At 33.0% G+C, this 23,616-nt stretch overlaps 1 protein-coding gene across 2 annotated transcripts in view; it reads left to right on the forward strand.

The window, feature by feature from the left end:
• Positions 1 to 23,616, forward strand: part of PDE4D_1 (cAMP-specific 3',5'-cyclic phosphodiesterase 4D) — a gene marked incomplete at its 5' end in the record, with an annotated part of 193,579 nt that overhangs the window by 76,846 nt on the left and 93,117 nt on the right. The window contains one exon of one of the 2 annotated variants that reach the window (XM_051216756.1): positions 4,886 to 5,392. The exons of the other annotated variant lie outside the window; for it this stretch is intronic. Coding sequence (XP_051065364.1) covers positions 5,037 to 5,392 — 356 coding nt within the window. Of the gene's footprint in view, positions 1 to 4,885; positions 5,393 to 23,616 lie in introns of those variants that run through there. 2 annotated transcript variants of the gene reach the window in all.

Genomic DNA, 23,616 nt, shown 5'->3' on the forward strand with positions numbered 1-23,616 from the left:
CCATGTCAGATCCTGATGACAAAACCGAGTAATCTCTGAACGATATCTGTAATGAACGAAAAGACAGGTGAGAAGACCGATTTATTACTTAATGATCAGTATAGGGTTGTGGAGATTAATGTTTTTGATTGAGATCATAAGCGATTGATGTTAGACCACCACTGAAAACCCGGAAGCACCTGGGTTCGAATCCTTAGAGCGGGATCGTGGATGTGCACTGCTGAGGAGTCCAACAATAGGACGAAACGGTCGTCCAGTGCTTACTTTCTGTTCTTTTCAGTTCAATCTCTTAAAAATCATTCCTCTTCTGAATGGTGTTGCATACTACTTACATCTATCAACATTAGTAAAATACACTATAAATCACGTGACGCTGAATATGTGAAATAGGCTTTTGGCTCAGTGATCCTATATAAACATTATGCTTTATATGAGACAAGAGTTTGAGATTGTGATTGATTATGGACACTTACTACTAAACAAACCAAATGAAGATATAAAACTTCCTCAGTATATTTAAAACATAACTAGCAGAGGAACTGTGAATCCACCTTTCTTTCTATATAGAACTCGTCAGCTATATGTATCTATATGAATATGTTAAATCTAGAAATTAATATTCATCACTTTGTACTTTAGTGCATCATCGATTGAGCTATTTAATCCAGATAGCCACTAAATTGTTTAATAGGTATTTGGTCTATTGACAAATATCAGAAATATTAATTCTTACATACCAACAAGATGATGGTTCAAAATCTTTATGAATAAGCTAATCAACACATATTTCTATTTCTAATTAGTTTTCCAAATGATATGTAATCTATAATGACAGATAATTCCCATTTAAACATTAAAATTAAAACACGAAGTTCAGCGAAGAAATCTTCTTCAACGAATTTATTATCAAGCTGTACAATCGTATATATATATATGAAACAGACTGATCAACTGCAGTCTTAAACCTCAATGGGAAGATACAAGCCAAACAATACCAAGTGAATTTAAATTCACCCAATTGCACAAGCAAGTACCTGTCAGGACTCAGTAGCTGAGTGGTTAACGTGGTGGAGTTTGAAGTGAATGGTACTGGGTTTGAGTCCCAGAGTGAACATCAACTCTGAGATGCAGGTACATCCAGCTGACGAGTGCCAAATAGGACAAAATGCGCGTCTTGGATTCCACTGCTAGCCACTGTTCATCATTGCTTATGTGAAATTTTGTTGTTGTTAAAGTACTAATTCCGTGAGGAAATGTGAACACGAATAATCCAGATGACGTAATGAAAAGATTATAATACTAAATTACGTAATACGAATAATAATAATAATAGACTTAGTGAATATAATAAGATGATTAGAATGTTTTTCTTATAATAATTAATGGTCATAGAGGTGTAAAAAATAAATAAGGTGATATGATGAGCATTGACGAATAAAATAATGAGAATATAGGACATAAGTAAAGGGGGAATGCAGTAATAATAATAATAGGATAGAACAGTGATAAGACGTCTTCTCATTGTTCTATCGAAATTTATAAAAGGGACTAATTGCTTTGAATAATAGGATAATCAAAACAATTAAGGCCAAGGTAACGATAACGATAAGACGTACTTCTTTTGTACGCATAGTTCTGGTTTAAGCTCATGGATGGTAAGAGCTTCGGCTATTTTTAAGAGTTAGATACGAAGAAATCTGGGTAGATTTGAACGAATCATATATACAACCTTAAAATCAAATTGTGGATCTGTAGAATGGTTACAGTCGATTAAGTGTTCAAGTCTAGAACTTCTAACTGCTTTCCTTTCACCCATATAGAACCAATCTGGGATATATTCCCGTAACCGAGTTGAAAGTGAGCGTTGAAAGCAGCCAGTGTAACTTGCTCCACAAGAGCATCATCTTATTATATTTACTAAACCCATTATTATTATTCGTACTACTTAATCTGGTATTGTGATCTTTCTATTACGTCATCTTGGTTAATTACGTTCACATTTCCTCACGGAATTAGTACTTTTACAAAAAAATTTCATATACAGACGATTGTATAAATTCATTGAAAAGAGATTCCTTCACTGAACTTCGTGTTTTAATCTATAATGAGACATTTTATCTAATTAGCTAACAAGCAATAAACTATTTCATTCAATTAATGATAGTGACAGTTTGGTAGGAGAGATTTCCTTTTTTTTTTAAATGTCATTTATCATCACTCAGCAATTTCTATTTTTTCATTCTTTCTGAAGAGTAACAGATTACTTTGAGAAAACAATATCACTTTAGTTGGTTATTTGAATCTTCCTAATCATGTTTAGAACTGAAATTGATCAGTCCCTTATTGTTTTATGCATATCCTGTGTAGATTAATTCGATATTGTTTTAACTCTTCAGCATTAGAAACAGAGACAGATGATAGCTAGTAATAGAAGCTAGGAATTATGTGTTTTTTTTCGTATTTGGGATTAAGTGAGCTTGATATACCTGCATCCCAGAGTTGATGTTTATTCCAAGATTAAAATCCATTACCGTTCGCTTCAAAATGACAATCTACTCTGAGATCCAGACACATCCAGATGATAAGTTCTGACTAGAAAAAAACACGCATCCTGGATTCCGCTGCTAGATATCATCTACCTCTGCTTATTACTCTAATGTTTGATTTCATTTTCATAATACAAACTCAGCTTATTCCATGTTAATTTATTTGTGATATTTGATTCCGTAACAAGGTAAAACTTTTTAATAAGTAGTTAATCTAAGTACAAGATTTAGTTACAAACTTATATTCAGCTACTTATCAGTACCTGGGTTTTCTTAAATGTCTACTACAAATTGTTGTTTAAGTTCAAACAAATCTTTGAAAACGTTTAAAACTTAACAGCGCAACTTTTATTATCAGTATAGAGGTTCATAAAAATTGCCAAATTTTCGAATTTACATCACTGGCTAACCTTAGTTAGATAACTATTAACTACCAGGAAGCGTTGGACAGCTGTTTCATCCTGGTATAGGGCTTTTCATCACTGTCTATCATTGGGTCTATCTAAAGGTCTCGGTTTTAATCCATCGTTTATTCTTGAGTGCATACTGTCCATTACATCTGTATAGTGATTGCTGATTTCAAAGGTTATCTAACGAAGTGCAATTGAGGATTCAAGCAATTTCAGTTCTTATTGCCATAATGAACCTACATTTGACACGATTCCACGGAGTAAATAGGGATTTATGCAGCTAGATTTTAGTCTATGAAATATAAAAACTACAAATACATATCACAATTGCTTTTTATTAAATAAAATTCAACTAATATAGGAAAAAACCCTATTTAGTCTAGTGAACTAATTAACTTCTCAAAACCGTTTGTTTGCCTTTCTTTTTAAGACCGTTAATTGTTTTGCATTCTTAGTTAATAACTTAGGTAATCAGTAAAGCATGAAACGATGATGTAGTATTCGCAAATATACTTTACAATCGAGCATTTGATTCAGTAATATATCTCAATTGTTGAGATCATGAAGATAGATAACCATAGAAAGCCTGGAAGCACTGGAAGGCCACTCCGTCCTATTGTGAGACTCCTCAACGGTGCGCATCCACGATCTCGCTTCACGGGATACGCACCCAGAACCTACTGGTCTCGCGCGCGAACATTTAACCACTAGACCACTAAGCTGGTCGGTATCCAAAGGTGTTAATGTTTAACTTTAACTAATTCACGAAATTGAACGACACATCCACCATTGTCATTAGTGAGTTACTATCTCACAACAGACCTGGTTGAACTCCACTGATCATTCCTCCTCACTAAAACTCCAGGAAATACCTGTTGAAGCCAGTCACTAGTGAGCATATGTTGATTAGTATCAGAAGGGCTTCTGATGTCAACAAAATATCTTGTACATTGTTATGTTCCTATTGCCTGTTAATTATTACGTACTACAATCATCAGTTAGAACGCTGACCTATTACCAGATCAATGAGGTATTAATCAGTACGAGCAGCCTAGACTCAGCTCTAAGTCTTATTGGTCCACCGAGATAGTAGCTTCACGCTTAACCTAACCAGTTTAATCCAGAACAGAAATATTAGCTTCCATTATATGAATCATATATTTCAGACATACTGAGCCAATAAACAAGCAAATCAAACCTCATTGTATCATAAAATCGAAAATAGCAAATATACAAGCTAAAACTGACTTTAATTGTGAGAGACTCTTACTAATAAATTGGGAATAACTTAAGTATGGTAAATCGTATAATATAATAGTCAGTAGTTCAAATGGAATCTTTTAATAAAAGGAATATGAATATATGTATAATGTAGTTACTTAATAGTTGTACAATAAGATGTATAATAATGATTTTGATTATTACCCTGAAGAAGTCCAAACAAGTTGGCTGGACGAAACATTGGAATTATTCAAATCTCAATCGCTGAGATTATTTCAAATATAATTTTCACATATAATGACTTCTCTATACTTGGCGCCCAATTTCTGTCAAACTATTCGTTTAAATCTTGACGAATATTCCTATAAATAATAATAATAGTTCATAATAGATCCTCACTGTTACTATTCACTTATTCTTCATCTAAATATAACATACATTATTATTATTATCAACCTAATCAGATATGAATAAAATCTAACAACATTTAATACAAACAAATTCATATTTAAATTGATTGTAAATAAAGTTGGTTCTACTTAAAAGATTGATGTTTAGTTGTGTTTTTTTTTGTTTGAAAAAATCGCCATCCATAACCTTGATTCTGATTGGTTGTCTTAAGTTAAATCTTATTGGTCTATAAATTGGTCAGTGATAGAAATGTTCAATTCTATATCATTTATTATTTCATTTAAACTATTCAATACATTAACATTGAAAAGAAAGTAGTTACTAGGAATACTGGTTTGATAAAATGAAACAAAACGACCCCCCCTTCACTGAATATCAGCTATTATAACTATCTAGATTATTATATAATGAAAAAATTCATTTAAACATAAATTCTCAAATAATCTTCATGATGCATAATAACGATAAACCTGGAATTCATATGTCTAGTGAATTAGATAAAAAGCGTAAAGCTTATAGACGATGTTATAGTATACAATCTGATCGATCTAGACAAATTCATTCTCCTGGAAATGTAATACTTAAAAGTTACTCAAAAATAATCGATAATGAAACACATCTATACCCTGAACATCATCAACAATTAACTCAAATAAAGCAGAAAAATCAATTTTTACAACAACAACAACAAGGAACACATTCTGAAGAAGGTCATCCTAATTCACAAGTGATTAATCCATCATCAATGATATCACAATGTTGTGGAGTAAAGTTGAACAATTTCGGTCATTTAAATACACGAAGGTGAATCCTATAGTGAATTGTTTATTCTATTATTTTGTTAATTGATATAATCTTTTAATTATGATTCAAACATTTTAAACAGTTTGGGAATGATTTAAAATCTTGATAGAGTTTTGTTCTCTAAGCTGAATGGTTTGATCGTGAAGTTTTCATCGTTTTTCTTCAGATAGACTTCTACTTGAAGTTTATGCTGATAATGTCATTCAGAAGAATGATAAAAGCTTCACGAACAAAACAATCTAACTCAAAGAATAAAACTCCATCAAAATCATCCATCTAAACTATAGATTTTCTTCACCATCTCATAATTTGAACTACGAGTGGTAGTCATATAAATTTGTATTGGATGCCGGCTCAATGGTCCAGTTGGTTAAGCGTTCGCGTGCGAGACCGAAGGCCCTGGGTTCGAATCCCGCGAGCGGGATCGTAGATGTGCACTGCTGAGGAGTCCCACAATAGGACGAAACGGCCAACCAGTGCTTCCAGGTTTCCAAAGGTGGTGGTCCAACATCAGTCGGTTCATGATCTCAATCAAAATATAAATTTGTATTTGTGTATCAAAAACCATTAAGTGATGAAAGTATGTCCAGTGCTAACACCCTTATCACTATTTTTTTTATTTGAAAGACATGGTTTTTTTGCGATTACATACGTTAATTTATGATACATCTAAGTTGGAATATATATCATATTCATGATGATACTACTGATATAGTTAGTAATTTGAATCATTTCTTAGATATGATAGATGAATTAACTAATACGTTCTTAATTTATCAGTGTTTATTATCCATTCATCTAAATCATAGTCACATTTCGTTAACTGAAAACAATGAATAAATGATATTGATGAGACTATAATTTATGGACAACCTATAAGCGACGCCAATCTAATAGCCAGGACCAAATGAGGGTTATAAACCAACGTGAAGAATTATAATTATGACCTAAAGTTGATAATTAAGATTAGAAATTAGATTTACGGTTTTTCATCATGAACTGACATCAGCTGTAATGCCAAAACCCTATTTATCCAAATGAATAAGTGAATTTCGCGCCAAAATCCGAGACCTGTTATTGGTTCGTTCATAATTTATAGGTTCGACATGATATTTGTCTCTAAGTATTGAATAATGTTACTTACGCGTTGTCTAAACTCTACTTATGAAAAGTTTTTTTAGTATGAATTAATGCTGATTACATATAATTGCATAAGACTAATAGAATATCTCATTTATTATTATCATTACGTAATCGTACACTTAATTAATAATGTCTAATTTAAATAAAAAAGTTAACTTCAATGTATAATATTTGTTTCAGTAAACATGAGACACTCTAACATCTCTAAGGATGAAATCGAGAGGATGAAAAGCAAATATCCGTCGCCTTAAACGAGTTGGTGGATATAGAGGATCCACCTAGAGGAGTTGGAAAACTTTGACTACAAACCTATGGTACATATCAGATCCATGATCATGAAGGAACAAATGGTGTTTGAACCTACTGCTGGTCACCGGATACCATAGGACTACATCTCCTAACGTGGTTTCACTGTCTTGTGAATCAGATATTTAGGTTGAAGGCTTTGGGTGTGGCCCTCTAAAAAACCACCTGTTTCGGTCTAGACACCCGAACAGTATCATATCCCATATACAAATCAAGTAACTTGTGTAGCGCATATGTATTCGATGCTCCTTTGTACCATTTATCTTAAACTGATTTGTTATGTTATATGGAACATGATTTGTATTAATCGACTATATTGAATCATGGAATGATTATATTTATTCACTATGATAATATTTGCTTCTAGACATGAACTGTAGGCTATTAACATAACTCTACTGATATATTTAACTGGTAACAAATAAACTAATATTTTACATTTTATCATTTATGTGTATTTAATCAGTTGTTTCTATGCTGTTTTTTATTTCTATTATCTTTATCATTCACACGTCTTGATCTGATGTAGAAATCGATAACTAATTGGGAATGTTCTTACAGGGTATTTACTTTTTCGAAACAAACAAAGGAATAAATTCTTCGATTAGAATATTTATATAATTCTTAAATAAGCATGAATCTTTTGGATTACAAACATATGTGATGAATTATAAAGCAGTTATAAAAATGTTTACATAATTTTTGGAATTCATACCTATTCTCGTTTCATGAAACTATTCATCAATAAATAGGCATGTAAAACAATAAGTTCCATAATCAACTGAATTATGTTTTAAGCTAGATCACCATTGAAAACGTGGAAGCATTGGAAGACCGTTTAGTCTTGGTATAAGATCACTCAAAAATGAGCATTCATAATCTCGTAACAAACAGACTCCAACTCAGAAACTTCAGCTCTCGTCAGCAAACACTTAAAATCTAGACTAGTAAGCCATCATCAAACAGTTTTAATATACAACTTCAATCGATCTATCATATTGCACAATATTTCATTCATTGTCTGAGATCGATAACTGCATCACACACGATACGGATTGGACTGGATTGGTCAGAGCTTTTCACTAGAACTGTAAGAGTTCTAATTTTTAACTAGTTAATAGTGATCACATGATTATTATGAGAAGGGGAATTGTTGGAGATTGAATTAATTTTTTTATTAGTGGAATTCATGAGCTGATCTAAGCTTCCAAATTTTCAATGGTGGTCTACCTTAGATAGACTCATGAATTTAACTATTTAAATACTATTATCTCTACAAATCCCCATTGCGAATTATGTTTTCTGCTAATACTGTTCATTTGAATGTTATACAAATTATTTTAAGGTTTGAAAGTGGTTATTTTTATTACGGAAAACAATTGACTATTGAATGTACAAAATCAACATTATAAAAATTAATATCAGAAGGGGTTTTTGTAGATAGAAGTAGTGTGTGGCCGTTTCATCCTGGTATGGAATTCCTCAGCAGCGCGCATCCACGATCCCGCCTCGCGAGATTCGAACCTAGGATCTACCGGTCTCGCACACGTACGTTTAACCTCTAGACCGTTGACCCCGTATATTAGGACAAAACGGCCGTCCAATGCTTCCAGGTTTTACATAGTGATCTAGATTTAATTGACTCATGATCTCATTTATTGAAATTTTAAGAATGGCTTATTTATTTTTTAAAATAGAATAAACAACGGAAATTGATTATGTATTATGATAATCATCATGATTTACATGGAATCAAAGCATATTTAAACAATGTTATATGAGTGAATGAAAGTCACTTAAAGAAATATGATGAAACTTCAAACTGAAAATGTTTACAATTTGGTGGTAATTGTTGTATTAAAAAAATGTCTTAATTGTTTGACTTTGGTTGTTTCTTTTTTGTATTACTGAACATTTCGAAGGAAGCTATTGATAAAATTATAAGTCACATGAAGCTAGACCACCATAGAAAACCTGAAATTACTAGACAGCCGTTTCATTCTAGTATGAGACTCCTCAGTAGTGCGCATCCACGATCCTGCTTCGCGAGATTCCAACCCAGAGCCTATCAATCTCGCTGGCGAACGCTTAACCATTAGACCACTGAGCCGGCATCCAACGATGTTAATGTCTAACTTCAACCAATACACGGAATTGCATCACCGTACACCATTGTCTTGTCTCGTGCGCGAGACTGATAGGCCCTGGGTTCGAATCTCGCGGTGGGCATGATCGTGGATGTGCACTGCTGAGTCCCATACTAGGACGAAACGCCCGTCCCATGTTTCAAGGTTTTCCATGTTGGTCTAGCTTCAAATGAATCATGAGTTCGACTATTGAAATTACTGAAATCTTCACAAAACCCCTTCTGATGATAAAATTATAGTCGTCTTTATTACTCTATACAAGTACTTGGATTATTTTATGAGAGAGCTTATTATATTACTTAACTAATTATTAATGAAGCGTAAAAAAACAACACCCAAGTACTCATATTTAAAACAATAATGAATTGATTACTGAGACAAGAACTTGAAAGTTATCAGTTATTTATGAAGTGAAATATAAATTATCGACTAAATAGATTTTGATTTAATGACAAAGTAAATATTCTTCAAATCAAATATTTGCTATACTATTATGGGGTTTTGGAGATTATTAAGTTATTGATTGAGATTATGAACAGATTGGTGTTAGACCATCATTGAAAGGCTGGAAGCACTAGACAGATGTTTCGTTCTGTTGTGAGACTCCTCCTTGGCAGTGCGTATCTACAATCCCGCCTGGCGGGATTCGAACCCAGGAGCTATCAGTCTCACGCGCGAACGCCTAACATCTAGACCACTTAGCTGGCCGGTATCCAACGGTGTTAAAGCCTAACCTCAATCAATCCACAAAATTGCATGACCATCTTCCATTGTAATGAGGTAGATACCAGTCTCTACCCGACACGCACTAGCTCCACTGGTCACGGCTTCTCACTAGAACTTCGAGAATTCACTCACGAAGCTAGTTACTATTGATCACATGGTAATTATCAGTATGAGGTTATGGAGATTATTTGTCTAGTTAGATGGATTAAATTAGCTTATATATTGCTTCCTTTTTCTTTTGATATGAAACATCAGGCATGGATACTTTAATTATCAATTATCATTTTTAAACTTGTTATGAATCATTCAAATGAATTTATACTGATTTTGTGTAATTCAGAGAATACATTTTTATTAATACTGATATGAAAACTTGAAAACCAACTTACTAATTGTAATATTGTTATGAAATGGACATAAGTTTTGTGGATTGATTGAAATTAGACATTAACACCATTGGATGCCGGCTCAGTGTTCTAGATTTTAAACGTTCGTGCACAAGACCGATAGGTCCTAGGTTCGAATCCCACTAGGCAGGATCGTGGATGTACACGGATGAAGAGTCCCATGTTAGGACGAAACGTCCGTTCACTGTTTCCAAGTTTACCATAGTAGTCTAGCCTCAATTGACTCATGAATTCAACTATTAGCTCTTATATCTTTTAAAGTTCTATCACCTGGGTGACATATTCCTATTCTCTTCATAGGGTTCAACTTCTTATCTGTGGTATTTTACGTAAACAATATCAAGAAATGATAACTAACATAAATGATGGAATTCGGAATGTTCTATCAATGATATTCATCAGAAAGATCACATTCTTATTCATCCTAAATATTGTTCCGTTTATTAACTGAATAATTTAAACAGTTGATAAATATGAAATAACCTGTGTTGTGGTTGTTCGCTTATAAGAATTTGACTTGTATAATTCTTTATATTCATCCAACAAATCAAATTTTATCAATAACGTGTATAGATTACTTTTAATGGTATCATGAATATGAAATTGAAAAGTAGGATAATTTACCTAGATATATCTATATATACTTACCTTGACAACTGTCTTTTAAGACATTCAGTCCATATAGTAATAGGATACGAATTCATTCAAAACAAAATGTCTTCTTTGTCTTTTGTTCTCTTTGAACTTCACTTTATTAACTAATTTCAATATTGAAAATATCTATGCATAAATAGGATCACAGGCAAAGAAAATTAATTTAATTTAATAAAACACATGAATGAAGTTTATTCAATTAAAAAAGTTTATTCAACTCATCAGTTGTAAAGTGAATCGATTGTTTTAAATTATAAGGTCAATTATTACTGGATTGGATGATGATGATGATGATGATGATGATGATGATGATGATGATGATGATGATGATGATGATGATGATGATGATGATGATGATGATGATGATGATGATGATGATGATGATGATGATGATGATGATGATGATGATGATGATGATGATGATGATGATGATGATGATGATGATGATGATGATGATGATGATGATGATGATGATGATGATGATGATGATGATGATGATGATGATGATGATGATGATGATGATGATGATGATGATGATGATGATGATGATGATGATGATGATGATGATGATGATGATGATGATGATGATGATGATGATGATGATGATGATGATGATGATGATGATGATGATGATGATGATGATGATGATGATGATGATGATGATGATGATGATGATGATGATGATGATGATGATGATGATGATGATGATGATGATGATGATGATGATGATGATGATGATGATGATGATGATGATGATGATGATGATGATGATGATGATGATGATGATGATGATGATGATGATGATGATGATGATGATGATGATGATGATGATGATGATGATGATGATGATGATGATGATGATGATGATGATGATGATGATGATGATGATGATGATGATGATGATGATGATGATGATGATGATGATGATGATGATGATGATGATGATGATGATGATGATGATGATGATGATGATGATGATGATGATGATGATGATGATGATGATGATGATGATGATGATGATGATGATGATGATGATGATGATGATGATGATGATGATGATGATGATGATGATGATGATGATGATGATGATGATGATGATGATGATGATGATGATGATGATGATGATGATGATGATGATGATGATGATGATGATGATGATGATGATGATGATGATGATGATGATGATGATGATGATGATGATGATGATGATGATGATGATGATGATGATGATGATGATGATGATGATGATGATGATGATGATGATGATGATGATGATGATGATGATGATGATGATGATGATGATGATGATGATGATGATGATGATGATGATGATGATGATGATGATGATGATGATGATGATGATGATGATGATGATGATGATGATGATGATGATGATGATGATGATGATGATGATGATGATGATGATGATGATGATGATGATGATGATGATGATGATGATGATGATGATGATGATGATGATGATGATGATGATGATGATGATGATGATGATGATGATGATGATGATGATGATGATGATGATGATGATGATGATGATGATGATGATGATGATGATGATGATGATGATGATGATGATGATGATGATGATGATGATGATGATGATGATGATGATGATGATGATGATGATGATGATGATGATGATGATGATGATGATGATGATGATGATGATGATGATGATGATGATGATGATGATGATGATGATGATGATGATGATGATGATGATGATGATGATGATGATGATGATGATGATGATGATGATGATGATGATGATGATGATGATGATGATGATGATGATGATGATGATGATGATGATGATGATGATGATGATGATGATGATGATGATGATGATGATGATGATGATGATGATGATGATGATGATGATGATGATGATGATGATGATGATGATGATGATGATGATGATGATGATGATGATGATGATGATGATGATGATGATGATGATGATGATGATGATGATGATGATGATGATGATGATGATGATGATGATGATGATGATGATGATGATGATGATGATGATGATGATGATGATGATGATGATGATGATGATGATGATGATGATGATGATGATGATGATGATGATGATGATGATGATGATGATGATGATGATGATGATGATGATGATGATGATGATGATGATGATGATGATGATGATGATGATGATGATGATGATGATGATGATGATGATGATGATGATGATGATGATGATGATGATGATGATGATGATGATGATGATGATGATGATAATGATGATGATGATATGCTCACTTGTGACCGACTTCAAGAGGTATTTCCTGGAGTTCTAATTAGAAGTAGTGACCAGTGGAGTTCAACCGGGTCTGTTGTGAAATAGTAACTCATTGAAGACAATGATGGACAGTGGTTCAATTTTCGTGGATTGGTTGAAGTAACACATTGACTCTATTGAATGACGGCCGGCTCAATGGCTTATAGGTTAAGCGCTCGCTCGTGAGACTGATATGTCCTGTGTGGGAATCTCACGAGGCGAGATCGTGGATGCGCACTGTTGAGGAGTCCCACAATAAGACAAAATAGCCGTCCAGTTCTTCCAGGTTTTCTATAGTGATTTAGCTTCAATTGACTCATGATCTGAACTATTAAAATTGAATTATAAATATTCAAAACAACGTGTAATTGAAATTCAATCACATTCATCAATAAAAAGTTACAATTAATCTTCTTATAGTATCTATTTTCATTTCCAAAAGTCATGATAGGGATTTGTAAGGATTATAGTATTCACATAGTTAATTCGCGAAGAGTCTTATACTAGGACAAAATGTCTTTCCAGTGCTTCCAGATTTTCAATAATGATGTAGTTTAGATAGACTCACGAATTCAACAATTCCCATTCACATAATAATCATGTGATCACTATTAACTAGTTAAAAATTAGAACTCTTACAGTTCTAGTGAAAAGCTCTGACCAATCCAGTCCACTCCGTATCGTGTGTGATGCAGTTATCGATCTCAGACAATGAATGAAATATTGTGCAATATGATAGATCGATTGAAGTTGTGTATTAAAACTGTTTGATGATGGCTTACTAGTCTAGATTTTAAGTGTTTGCTGACGAGAGCTGAAGTTTCTGAGTTGGAGTCTGTTTGTTACGAGATTATGAATGCTCACTTTTGAGTGATCTTATACCAAGACTAAACGGCCTTCCACTGCTTCAAAACGTACTTGATAATATGAATTGTTCATTAATTTTTCTTTATCTTTCTAAACCTTTTAAACATCGTGTACAATTACACTAGATTGATTGACACAATCAGTTAAATATCACAATTGAAATAGATAAATGTATGACATTGAGTACACGTTAAGTCAAACGGTGATTTAGTTGTTAATACACACTGTACAAGTTTGAAATAGTAAACTATCATGCACTAAATATCTGTTTTATCCTTGTATATATGATTTATCAAATTCACTTACTAACGACTTTCTAATCATCATTATTGAAATATCCAGGCTTTATAACTATCGCATTACTATGTGACCAATAAAGTCGTAGTGAACGAGAACACAGGTGAGGACAACTGAATGTTTATAGCACAGAAATTACAGAGTTACTCGGTAAAATAGAAAAACCAAATAGTAAATCGTTGATTTGCAAAATATCATTCCATCATATCAAACGGGACTGTTGCTGTTGCAATCATCAATCCATTGTCTTGCATTTCATGGTTCATGCGTTTTCTTACAAACTGCATTGTGTTCCCGCTCTTCCTTTCTTGATCTATCCCCATCTTCTGCTGCCAGATATTACGTTCTTTAACTCGCGTCATATACTACTTATATCAATATAAGTAGCACACACCAAAAAGGTTTCCCCTAACAATTAGTCCTTATTTTTTTCTCTCTCCCCTAAAATTACTTCTTACTTATCAAAGGAGGTTATTATTTATCACTTTAGTGGTTAGAAACATCACTATTAATTGTTTATTATATCAACATCATAATCAACTTACTGAAAGTTAGAAAACACATACAATTAAACCATTTATTTACTATTCATGTATTAAAACAAGAACATTATAATAAACATTAACAAACAATATAAATAATCTATTCATCTTTTGTTTATACTCATCACTATCACAAGCATTGTGATTATTACTATTATCATTACTATTACTATTATCATTACCATTACTATTATTGCTACTATTGTTACTATCGTTACTATTATACTATCATTATTATTACTATTACTATTATCATTACTATAATTATTACTATTACTACTGTTACCATTATTATTATTACTATTACTGTCATTACTTATTATTGTCATTATTACTATTACTATTACTACTACTATTACCATTATCATTACTATTACTATCATTATTACTATTGCTACTACTGTTACTATCACTACTATCGTTACTATTACTATTATCATTACTATCATGATTACTATTACTATTATTATCATTATTACTATTATTATTACTTATTATTATTTCCTTTTACTATTATTTGTCTCAAAAATGTATTCAACTTTCAATGTTTTATCAATTATCAACTGATCTCTATTGAAACTATTCAGAAATGATGATAACAACAACAATAATAACAACAAATGAATAAACAAATATATAAACACTCGAATCAAGTTTTAACCTTTATATTTATACAGTATTTCTCCTCTCTCTCTCTCTCTCTCTCTTTCTCTCTCTCGGAAACTAAGTTGTTTTTACTAATGCGTTGTTGTTTGTTTGTTTGTTTTATATTTTCAATAAACATCAATCATTATGTTATTCTAACTTCCTGTGATTAAATATAAAATAAAGATTGTCAAGATTGTTCATGTTGAATAATAGAAGAAAACAGTTTTTATAAAACAAAAGATTTTTAGTAAATAAATTAAATAATGTTTTTGATTGAGATCATGAACCGATTGATGTTAGACCATCATTGGAAACCTAGAAGCACTGGAAGGCCGTTTTATCCTATTGTGGGACTTCTCTCTGACAGTGCGCATCCACGATCCCACTCGCGGGTCTCGAACCCAGGGCTTTCAGTCTAGCGTGCGAACGATTGACCTCTAGACCACTAAGCTGGCCGGTATCCAGTGGTATTATTGTCTAACCTCAACCAATCCACGAAATTGCACGACCATCTTCCATTGTACTGAGGTAGACACCTGTTTCTACCCGACATGGATTAGCTCCACTGGTCATGACTTCTCACCAGAACTCTGAGAATTTTTTCACGAAGCTAGTCACTAGTGTTTTCAGGTTTTCAATAGTGGTCTAACATCAATCGGTTCATGATCTCAATCAAAAACTTAACATTCTCCACAACCCCTTAACTGATAAATAATGTTTGTTTTCCGGATTAAAAAATAAAATAAAGTGAATTTTTATGAGTCAGTGTTAATGTCAACATATTTATGATTGTATTTATGAGTAAAGGGTTTCGTGGAGATTATTAAATGATTAATTGAGATCATGAACTGATTGATGTTAGTTGATCATTAAAAACTTAGAAGTAATGGAGGGCCGTTTCGTCCGATCATGAGACTCTCCCTTGGTAGTATGCATCCACGATACTGCCCACAGGATTCGAACTCAAAGTCGTTAGTCTCGCTCACGAACACTTAACTTCTAGATTATTGAGTTGGCATCCAATAGTGTTAATGCCTATTATTGTCTATTATTGTTTTGTATAAAAATATACAAAAATTATCTCAGTATAAATAGATCATAAACTGATCTATGTTAGACCATCATAGAAAATCTGGAAGCACTGGATGGATGTTTCGTCCCAGTATGGGGTTCGTCGGCAGTGCGAATTCACCATCCTGAAACAAAAAGGACTGAAACTCAGGAGCTTCGGTCTCGTGAGTGGACGCTTAAACTCTAGATCAATGAGCTGGTATCTAACTTTAATAATGTCTAACTTCAGTCAATCCATAATATTGTACAACCGTCTTCCATTGTCTTCAGTGAGTAACTGCCCTAAAACAGACACGGATTGAACTTCATTGGTCACCTTCAGGAAATCTATCTTGAAACTATTCCCTATTGAGCCTGATTTGTCAAACTTAAATTTGTTAGTACTGCAAAGTTAAAACTTAATTTCAATGTTATGATTTTCATCAAATTTTGTGTAAATAGACTTCACTGTAATTAGTGGTGATCATTTGCCTATTATAAAAAAAGACCTTATGCTAACCATTAAGCTATATGCTAAGATACGGAGATGCATATTATTGTTTATACTTAATTTTGGTGTCAGTAAAACATGTCTTTAATTATCTCAATCATTTGTTTGCTAAACAGTGAACGCTTTTGAATATCTAATTAAAGATATAACTTAATTAAATGTTGTAGTTGTAAGCTAAACATTTTTCTAACACCATTGGATGTCAGCCAGCTCAGTGGTCTAGAGGTTAAATGTTCGCGCGCGAGGCTGACAGATCCTGGGTTCGAATCTCGCGAGGCAGGATTTTGGATGCGCGCTGCCAGGGAGGAGTCCTACAATAGGATGGAACGGCCGTCCAGTGCTTTCAGGTTTTCCATGGTGGTTTAGCTTCAATTGGTTCATGAATTCAACTAATAAATTATATTAATGTTCACAAAATACCTCTCCGATTATAATACGAAAGAGTTTCATTCATCCTCTACACAGTGAACAATTTTGAGACATTTTTATATAAAAAAAATCCAGTGAAGTATCAATCTTAGTCAGACATACTAGATACTAATTTTTTATTCCAAGTTAATTAATGTACATAAAGACTAACTGGTGAAATGAAGGCATTTAAACTAAATACCTGTTATTTGGTTGAATGGATTTTGTTTGAAAGAATCCCTAATGACTCATGGTTACGTACTTATTAGTAGATAACAGGTTAGTGTATCTGTAATCTTGATAAAACTTATGCACTCAGTAAACATTTTTCCTTCAATATAAAGACTACGCCTTGTTGACAAGTCCCAAAAAGCACAGGATATAGGTCAAATAGAACATCTTGCCAACTAGTTTCAACTATATAACGCCTCATATAAGTGCATTGGCGTAAATTACTTAAACAGTTTTATGCATTTCAATATACTATATTGGAACAACTGTTCAATGTATGCTATCAATTCTTGTCAGACTTAAATAAACTGTAAAAAATGATAATTGGAGGTGATCGATAAGAAACACTGCTTGACGTAGACTTCGGGCTAATTGGCACTGTTACAAAGGGTTGCTTATAATCAGCACAACTCAGCTTCGCAGTCTAAAACATCAGTCACGACACCGAGTGACTTAGTGGCAACTTTTTGGACTGTGAAGTTGAGTGATGCTGATTCCAACCACACGACGGCTGTCGTTTCCCCCAAGATTTCAGGTATTTTTTGCAAACAAGTGCGAGCTGACAAGAAACCAGTGATTCTTGTCAATTGATTCCAACCACCTAACACTCAAATAAAGTACATGTGCTGTCAAGTCCCTTGGACTATTACAATGTTATAACTTGATTGACAGAATTCGGCCTGTGCTAAAAGACTAAACAAACATAATACTGATTATAATTCAGTCACCAATCAATTGTATATATCGTAAACTTTATTGAGAGGCAATAGTGCTGAATAATAGGCATTGTTGTTTAGTAAAAATCAAGCAGTATAACATGAGAGTTAATATTTGACTATGTAAAAAATTCACATTTTTATTACCATTTATTTATTTGATAGCACGTGAGTAATTATTGTATCCAGTAAAACTTATAAACCTTGTCTGAACAATTAGTTATATGACTACTGATCACATTTAATGGTTCAGTGGGACTTTGAATCATGGATCAAATGATACTTTCCAATCACTTCTATAGATAATTATCAACAAATCAAGCATTACGAAAAATAATGTACTCTATGATAAGCAGAGAGGGATGGTGGCTAGCGATGGAATCCAGGACAAGCGTTTCGTTCTGTTTAGGACTGGTCAGCTGGATGTACCTACATCTCAGAGTTCATATTCGCCCTGGGACTAGAATTCAGTACCGTTCGCCTCAAACACCATCGCATTATCCATTCAGCTACTGACCCTGGACAGTCAATAGCTTATGCAATTGGGTGAAGTTTCAATTCATTTTTGTATTGGTTGTTTGAATCTTAGCACTGATGTTTAGGACTGAAATCGATTAATCTGTTATCGACATATATGCATCCTGTGAGGATTGCCTAGATATTACCTGGGATGAAGGTACATTCAGTTGACATGTTCCAAATAGTACGAAACGTCAGTCACGGATTACACTGCTGGCCACCATCCATCTCTACATATAATGCTTGTGACTTTAAGCAACATTGAGGCAATCTGTACAGGATGCACATATGCTAATAAGAGACTAATCAAGCGCAATCTGAAAGATTCAAATAACCGATACAAAAATGAATGTATTTTATGATTATGACAGAAAAGTGTAATTCCAAAAGGGTAAAGCATAGATAATGACTTAATCATAATGTTTTAAAACTTTCAGTTTACTTTTTACAAGTATTCCTTGACAGAAAAAATTCATAATAAATAATAAGTGATACGAGGTAGGTTTGATGCCTGAATCAGCGACTTAAATATAATATGGTCATCATTTAAGTTCAAAGCAGTAGATTCAATTTACTGTTGTTCTTTGCATGTGTATATGCATCAAATGACTACTCTCAGACTAAAACAAACCAACTGTTCAATTACCATTAATTTTCAGTAATTCTTCAACTGATTCATAGTTTCTGTAAAATCCGATATGTGTACATTGGTATAAATTATCACATTACATTGGAACACGAAGATGAAGCAATTAGGAGAAATTCCAAACTAATCTAAGTAGTAACCGTCGCAGTAGAAAAAAATTAGGCATAAACAATATGATTCGAAAAGAAAGAGTAAGTTTACCTTATTCATAATCATATCACCCAATGTTCTCAACATCATCAACGGAGATTTTCTACAAGATTCAATCAAACAATCGGTAACTACATGGACAAATATTTTGCTATGGTTTCGTAAATTGAATAAATCAATTCACTTTGATTCAAGCTATAGTTACATAACAACAAGTTAATATATAAATTCAATTTAGTCTATACAACATTAACATATAAATAAGGAAAACCCTAGACAAAGAATAGGATTTTCAAAGAAAGATACCATTTATTGATAATTAACATCTATTATGTACTATTTTAACCAATCATTATTAATTTCATTTGTCCAATACGAACATTCACTAATATACATATATTTTTTTCTAGTTAATTTAAGAAAATAAACGTTATAGTATAAGGTGGATAGTGGCTAACAATGGAATCCAGGGCTCATGTTTCGTCCTATTTAGGACTCATCAGCTGGATGTACCTGCATCTCAGAATTGATGATCACTCTAGGACTTGAACTCAAATGCCATTGAGTTATCCACTTAGCTACTAAGTCCTGATATATACTTCCTTGTGCAATAGGGTGAAGTTTAAATTCACTTTGTATTGCTTACTTGAACCTTCCTATTGATATTTAGGACTGAAACTGATCAGTTTCTTATTGGTATATGCTTTAAAAAGTAATTGAGGAAGCGAAAGAAAAACAATATTCCGATATAAAGCATTCAATTACAAAGTGAATAAGCAATAAAGATTACTTAAATGAATAAATATAGTAGTATTATTAGTTCAGCTTAATATATCAAACAGTCTTCATACAAGATATTTAATGATATAACATAATATTTATGCAACAATAAACTTGAATTCTAAGCATAAATGTTATCTTGTTTGTTACCATAACATAAATTCTTCAGTTCAACAGTCATACATTGATATTTAGACTTGTACAAATAATGTGATGTGTGGTAGAAAATAACTCTTGGGATTCGAACACAGGGCCTTCAGTCACACTCGCGAACGCTTAACCTCTAGACTACTGAACTTGCCGGGATCCAATGGTGTTAATGTCTAACCTCAACCAATCCACGAAATTGAGCGACCATTAACTCCACTGGTCACGACTTTTCACTAGAAATTTGAGAATTGCCTCACGAAACTAGTCACTAGTGAGTACATGGTAATTATCAGTATAAAGTGTAATTTAATACTCTATAATAATAACTAATTTAGGAATCTCAATTTAGCAAGAGAATGCAAGTCACGATAAGTTTTTAACCAATGAATTAAAAGGATATGTTTTTGAGTATAGTACGTGAGAAAAGTACTTAAATTTTTTAGTATATACATACTGTAGATTTTTATACTCGTCATGAACTTGTGAGTATTTGTGTAGTGAAGGAGAACACAGGTGAGGATTGACCGAATTATATTTAGCACAAAATTATAGAGTTACTTGGTAAAATAGAAAAACTATACTATAATACTTAATTTGCAAAATGTTCAATAATTGTCTCGAACTTCATTGTTCTTGCATTTCTATACTAATTGCTTTCTATTCCCGCTCTTCCTTTCTTGATCTTCTCCATCTTCCGCCGCAAGACATTACATTCCTGAGTGGCGTCATATACCACTTATATCAATATAAGTAGCACCCATCACACTTCTATGTTTAGTAGCATTCTTGAATTTTCGGGAAAACTTAAGGACATCCTAAAATACTATAAAAACCCTAGATTTTCTGTACAGAAACGAACCTTTAGAGTAAAGTGGGTTTTTTTTACATGTTTCGCGCATTTTCTTTCGTGTTCAAGTCATTGTGTAGTTCTAGCATAGGAGTTACTAGAAGAGGTTAGGAATGAAATCTAGCGTTCAGTTAGTAACACTTATCGATATATCTATGTTCACATGTTCCAAGAAAATAAGTAGTTTTTTTGTACATGTATAATTATTTGTACTTTTTTATAAACTTAGATAACATTTAACTACTGAATACATATTCAACAAATAGAAAACTGTATTGTATTGTATTGTATTAGTATTTTTAGACACATTTATTACAGTTATTACTTTCCTTTCATCGCTTCTCGGCTCTCTGAGCTAAGATCATGTGTGTGAACTTTTCTTTCAAGTAAACACTCCTTGAAAACAATCAATTGAAACTTCATGATAAGAGTTTCAGTATCTTTGAGATCGGTCAGTTGAATGTGCCTACAACATCGTGATACTTACAGTTAACTATAAACTCCAATTTGTTATCTACTAAAATATTAGACCCAACTAGCCAATAACTTGTTCATAGGATATGTTGTTTATTATACTTTTACAATTCCTCATTCTAGTATATTGACAAGTGAAACTGATTAGCCTCTACTATCATACATTATAAATTGATTGCTTCAAGATAACATTACATTATAAGTTTTAGTTTGAATAATATTATCAACAGTTTATTTTGTTTATTTATTTTAACACATAGATATTGGTACAAGGAGACACCAAATACATATGCGCCACACAAATCTCATTCGATATGTGTGAGGGCTGTGATACTGCCCGGGTACCCAAACCGAGGCAGGTGGTTATCTTAGGGGGCCACACCCCGAGCCTTCGACCTGAAGGTCTGACCCACAAGGAAGTGGAACAACGTAAGGAGATGCAGTCCGATGGTAGCTGATGACCAATACTTGGTTCATACGCCATTTGTTCCTTCAGGATACTGGAGCCCATGTGCACCATTGGTTTGGAATGAGGGCTTTCCAACTCCCTAGATGGACTCTTCATGTCCACCGACCCGGTTAAAGCGCCGGATATTCGCTTTTCGTCCTCTCAATTTCGTAAACAATACTGTGGCCACGAGAAGGCAGTGAATAGAACTTCCCTGGCAGTGGTTATATACTCATGGCCATGTGGGAGCATTTGGAGAGGGAGAGCGGACTCTCCCCACTCTCGGCCGTACCAGGGCATTTGATATTATCAATAGAGGGATATATGTAGGATCTAACCGACTAATCTAAGCTAAAATGAAACATATTATCTTACATCATACCGATAGTCACATTTACATCTTTAAAATGTTTATATATTGTCAGTTTAAATAAGTCTATCATATATGTTTATCTAATGGTTAACTATGACTTATCTAAGATTCTATCCTCTTATAATACAACTTTCTGTTCAGTATTTCAGAATATGCGAAGATTAAGATAGTAACTATTACTTTTTTTCAAATGTACAATAAGGGTTTTGTTTAATGTAACTTAACATCATGATAATCATTGAACACTAGATGTTTAATTCTTCTTAGTGTACAGTTATAAAGCCAGTTTTAATCATCAGTTGTCTTCTCCATCTTGATATAAATGTAAAGTCACTTAATCAATAAAGATTTTATTAGTCCAGTTCAATCCTTCAATGAACACTTTTAAAGTACATAGAAAATAAATATTGTAAGTTAAGTGAATGAATCTATTCCATTTTCTATGTTTATAATAATAATAATAATAATAGCGATACCGTATACTTGCTAGCGACTAGCTTCGGAAGAAAATTTCCAGATTTCGGATGAGAAACTGTGTCCAGTTTAAAAAATCGTGTCGGATGTAAGAGATGTGCCTACTGAAGAGAATGGAAGATGGTTACGCGATACCATAGATTGATCGAAGTTAGACTTGTACATCAATAGAAGTAGGCTCAATAGTCTTAAGGTTCAGTAAACATGTGAGACATCAAAAATCCTCATTTCGATGCTCAGTTGGCGAATTATGGATGCGCGCAAGTATAAAGTCCCATACTAGGTGAAAGGACCATCCGGTTATCCCAGGTTCTCAATTGTGGTCTAACTTAGATAGATTCATTTTTTCAATTAAGTAGTAGTAATAGTACGGAAATGGTCTGAGTGAAC

Source organism: Schistosoma haematobium, chromosome 6, assembly GCF_000699445.3.
Source record: "Schistosoma haematobium chromosome 6, whole genome shotgun sequence".
NCBI classification, from domain to species: domain Eukaryota; kingdom Metazoa; phylum Platyhelminthes; class Trematoda; order Strigeidida; family Schistosomatidae; genus Schistosoma; species Schistosoma haematobium.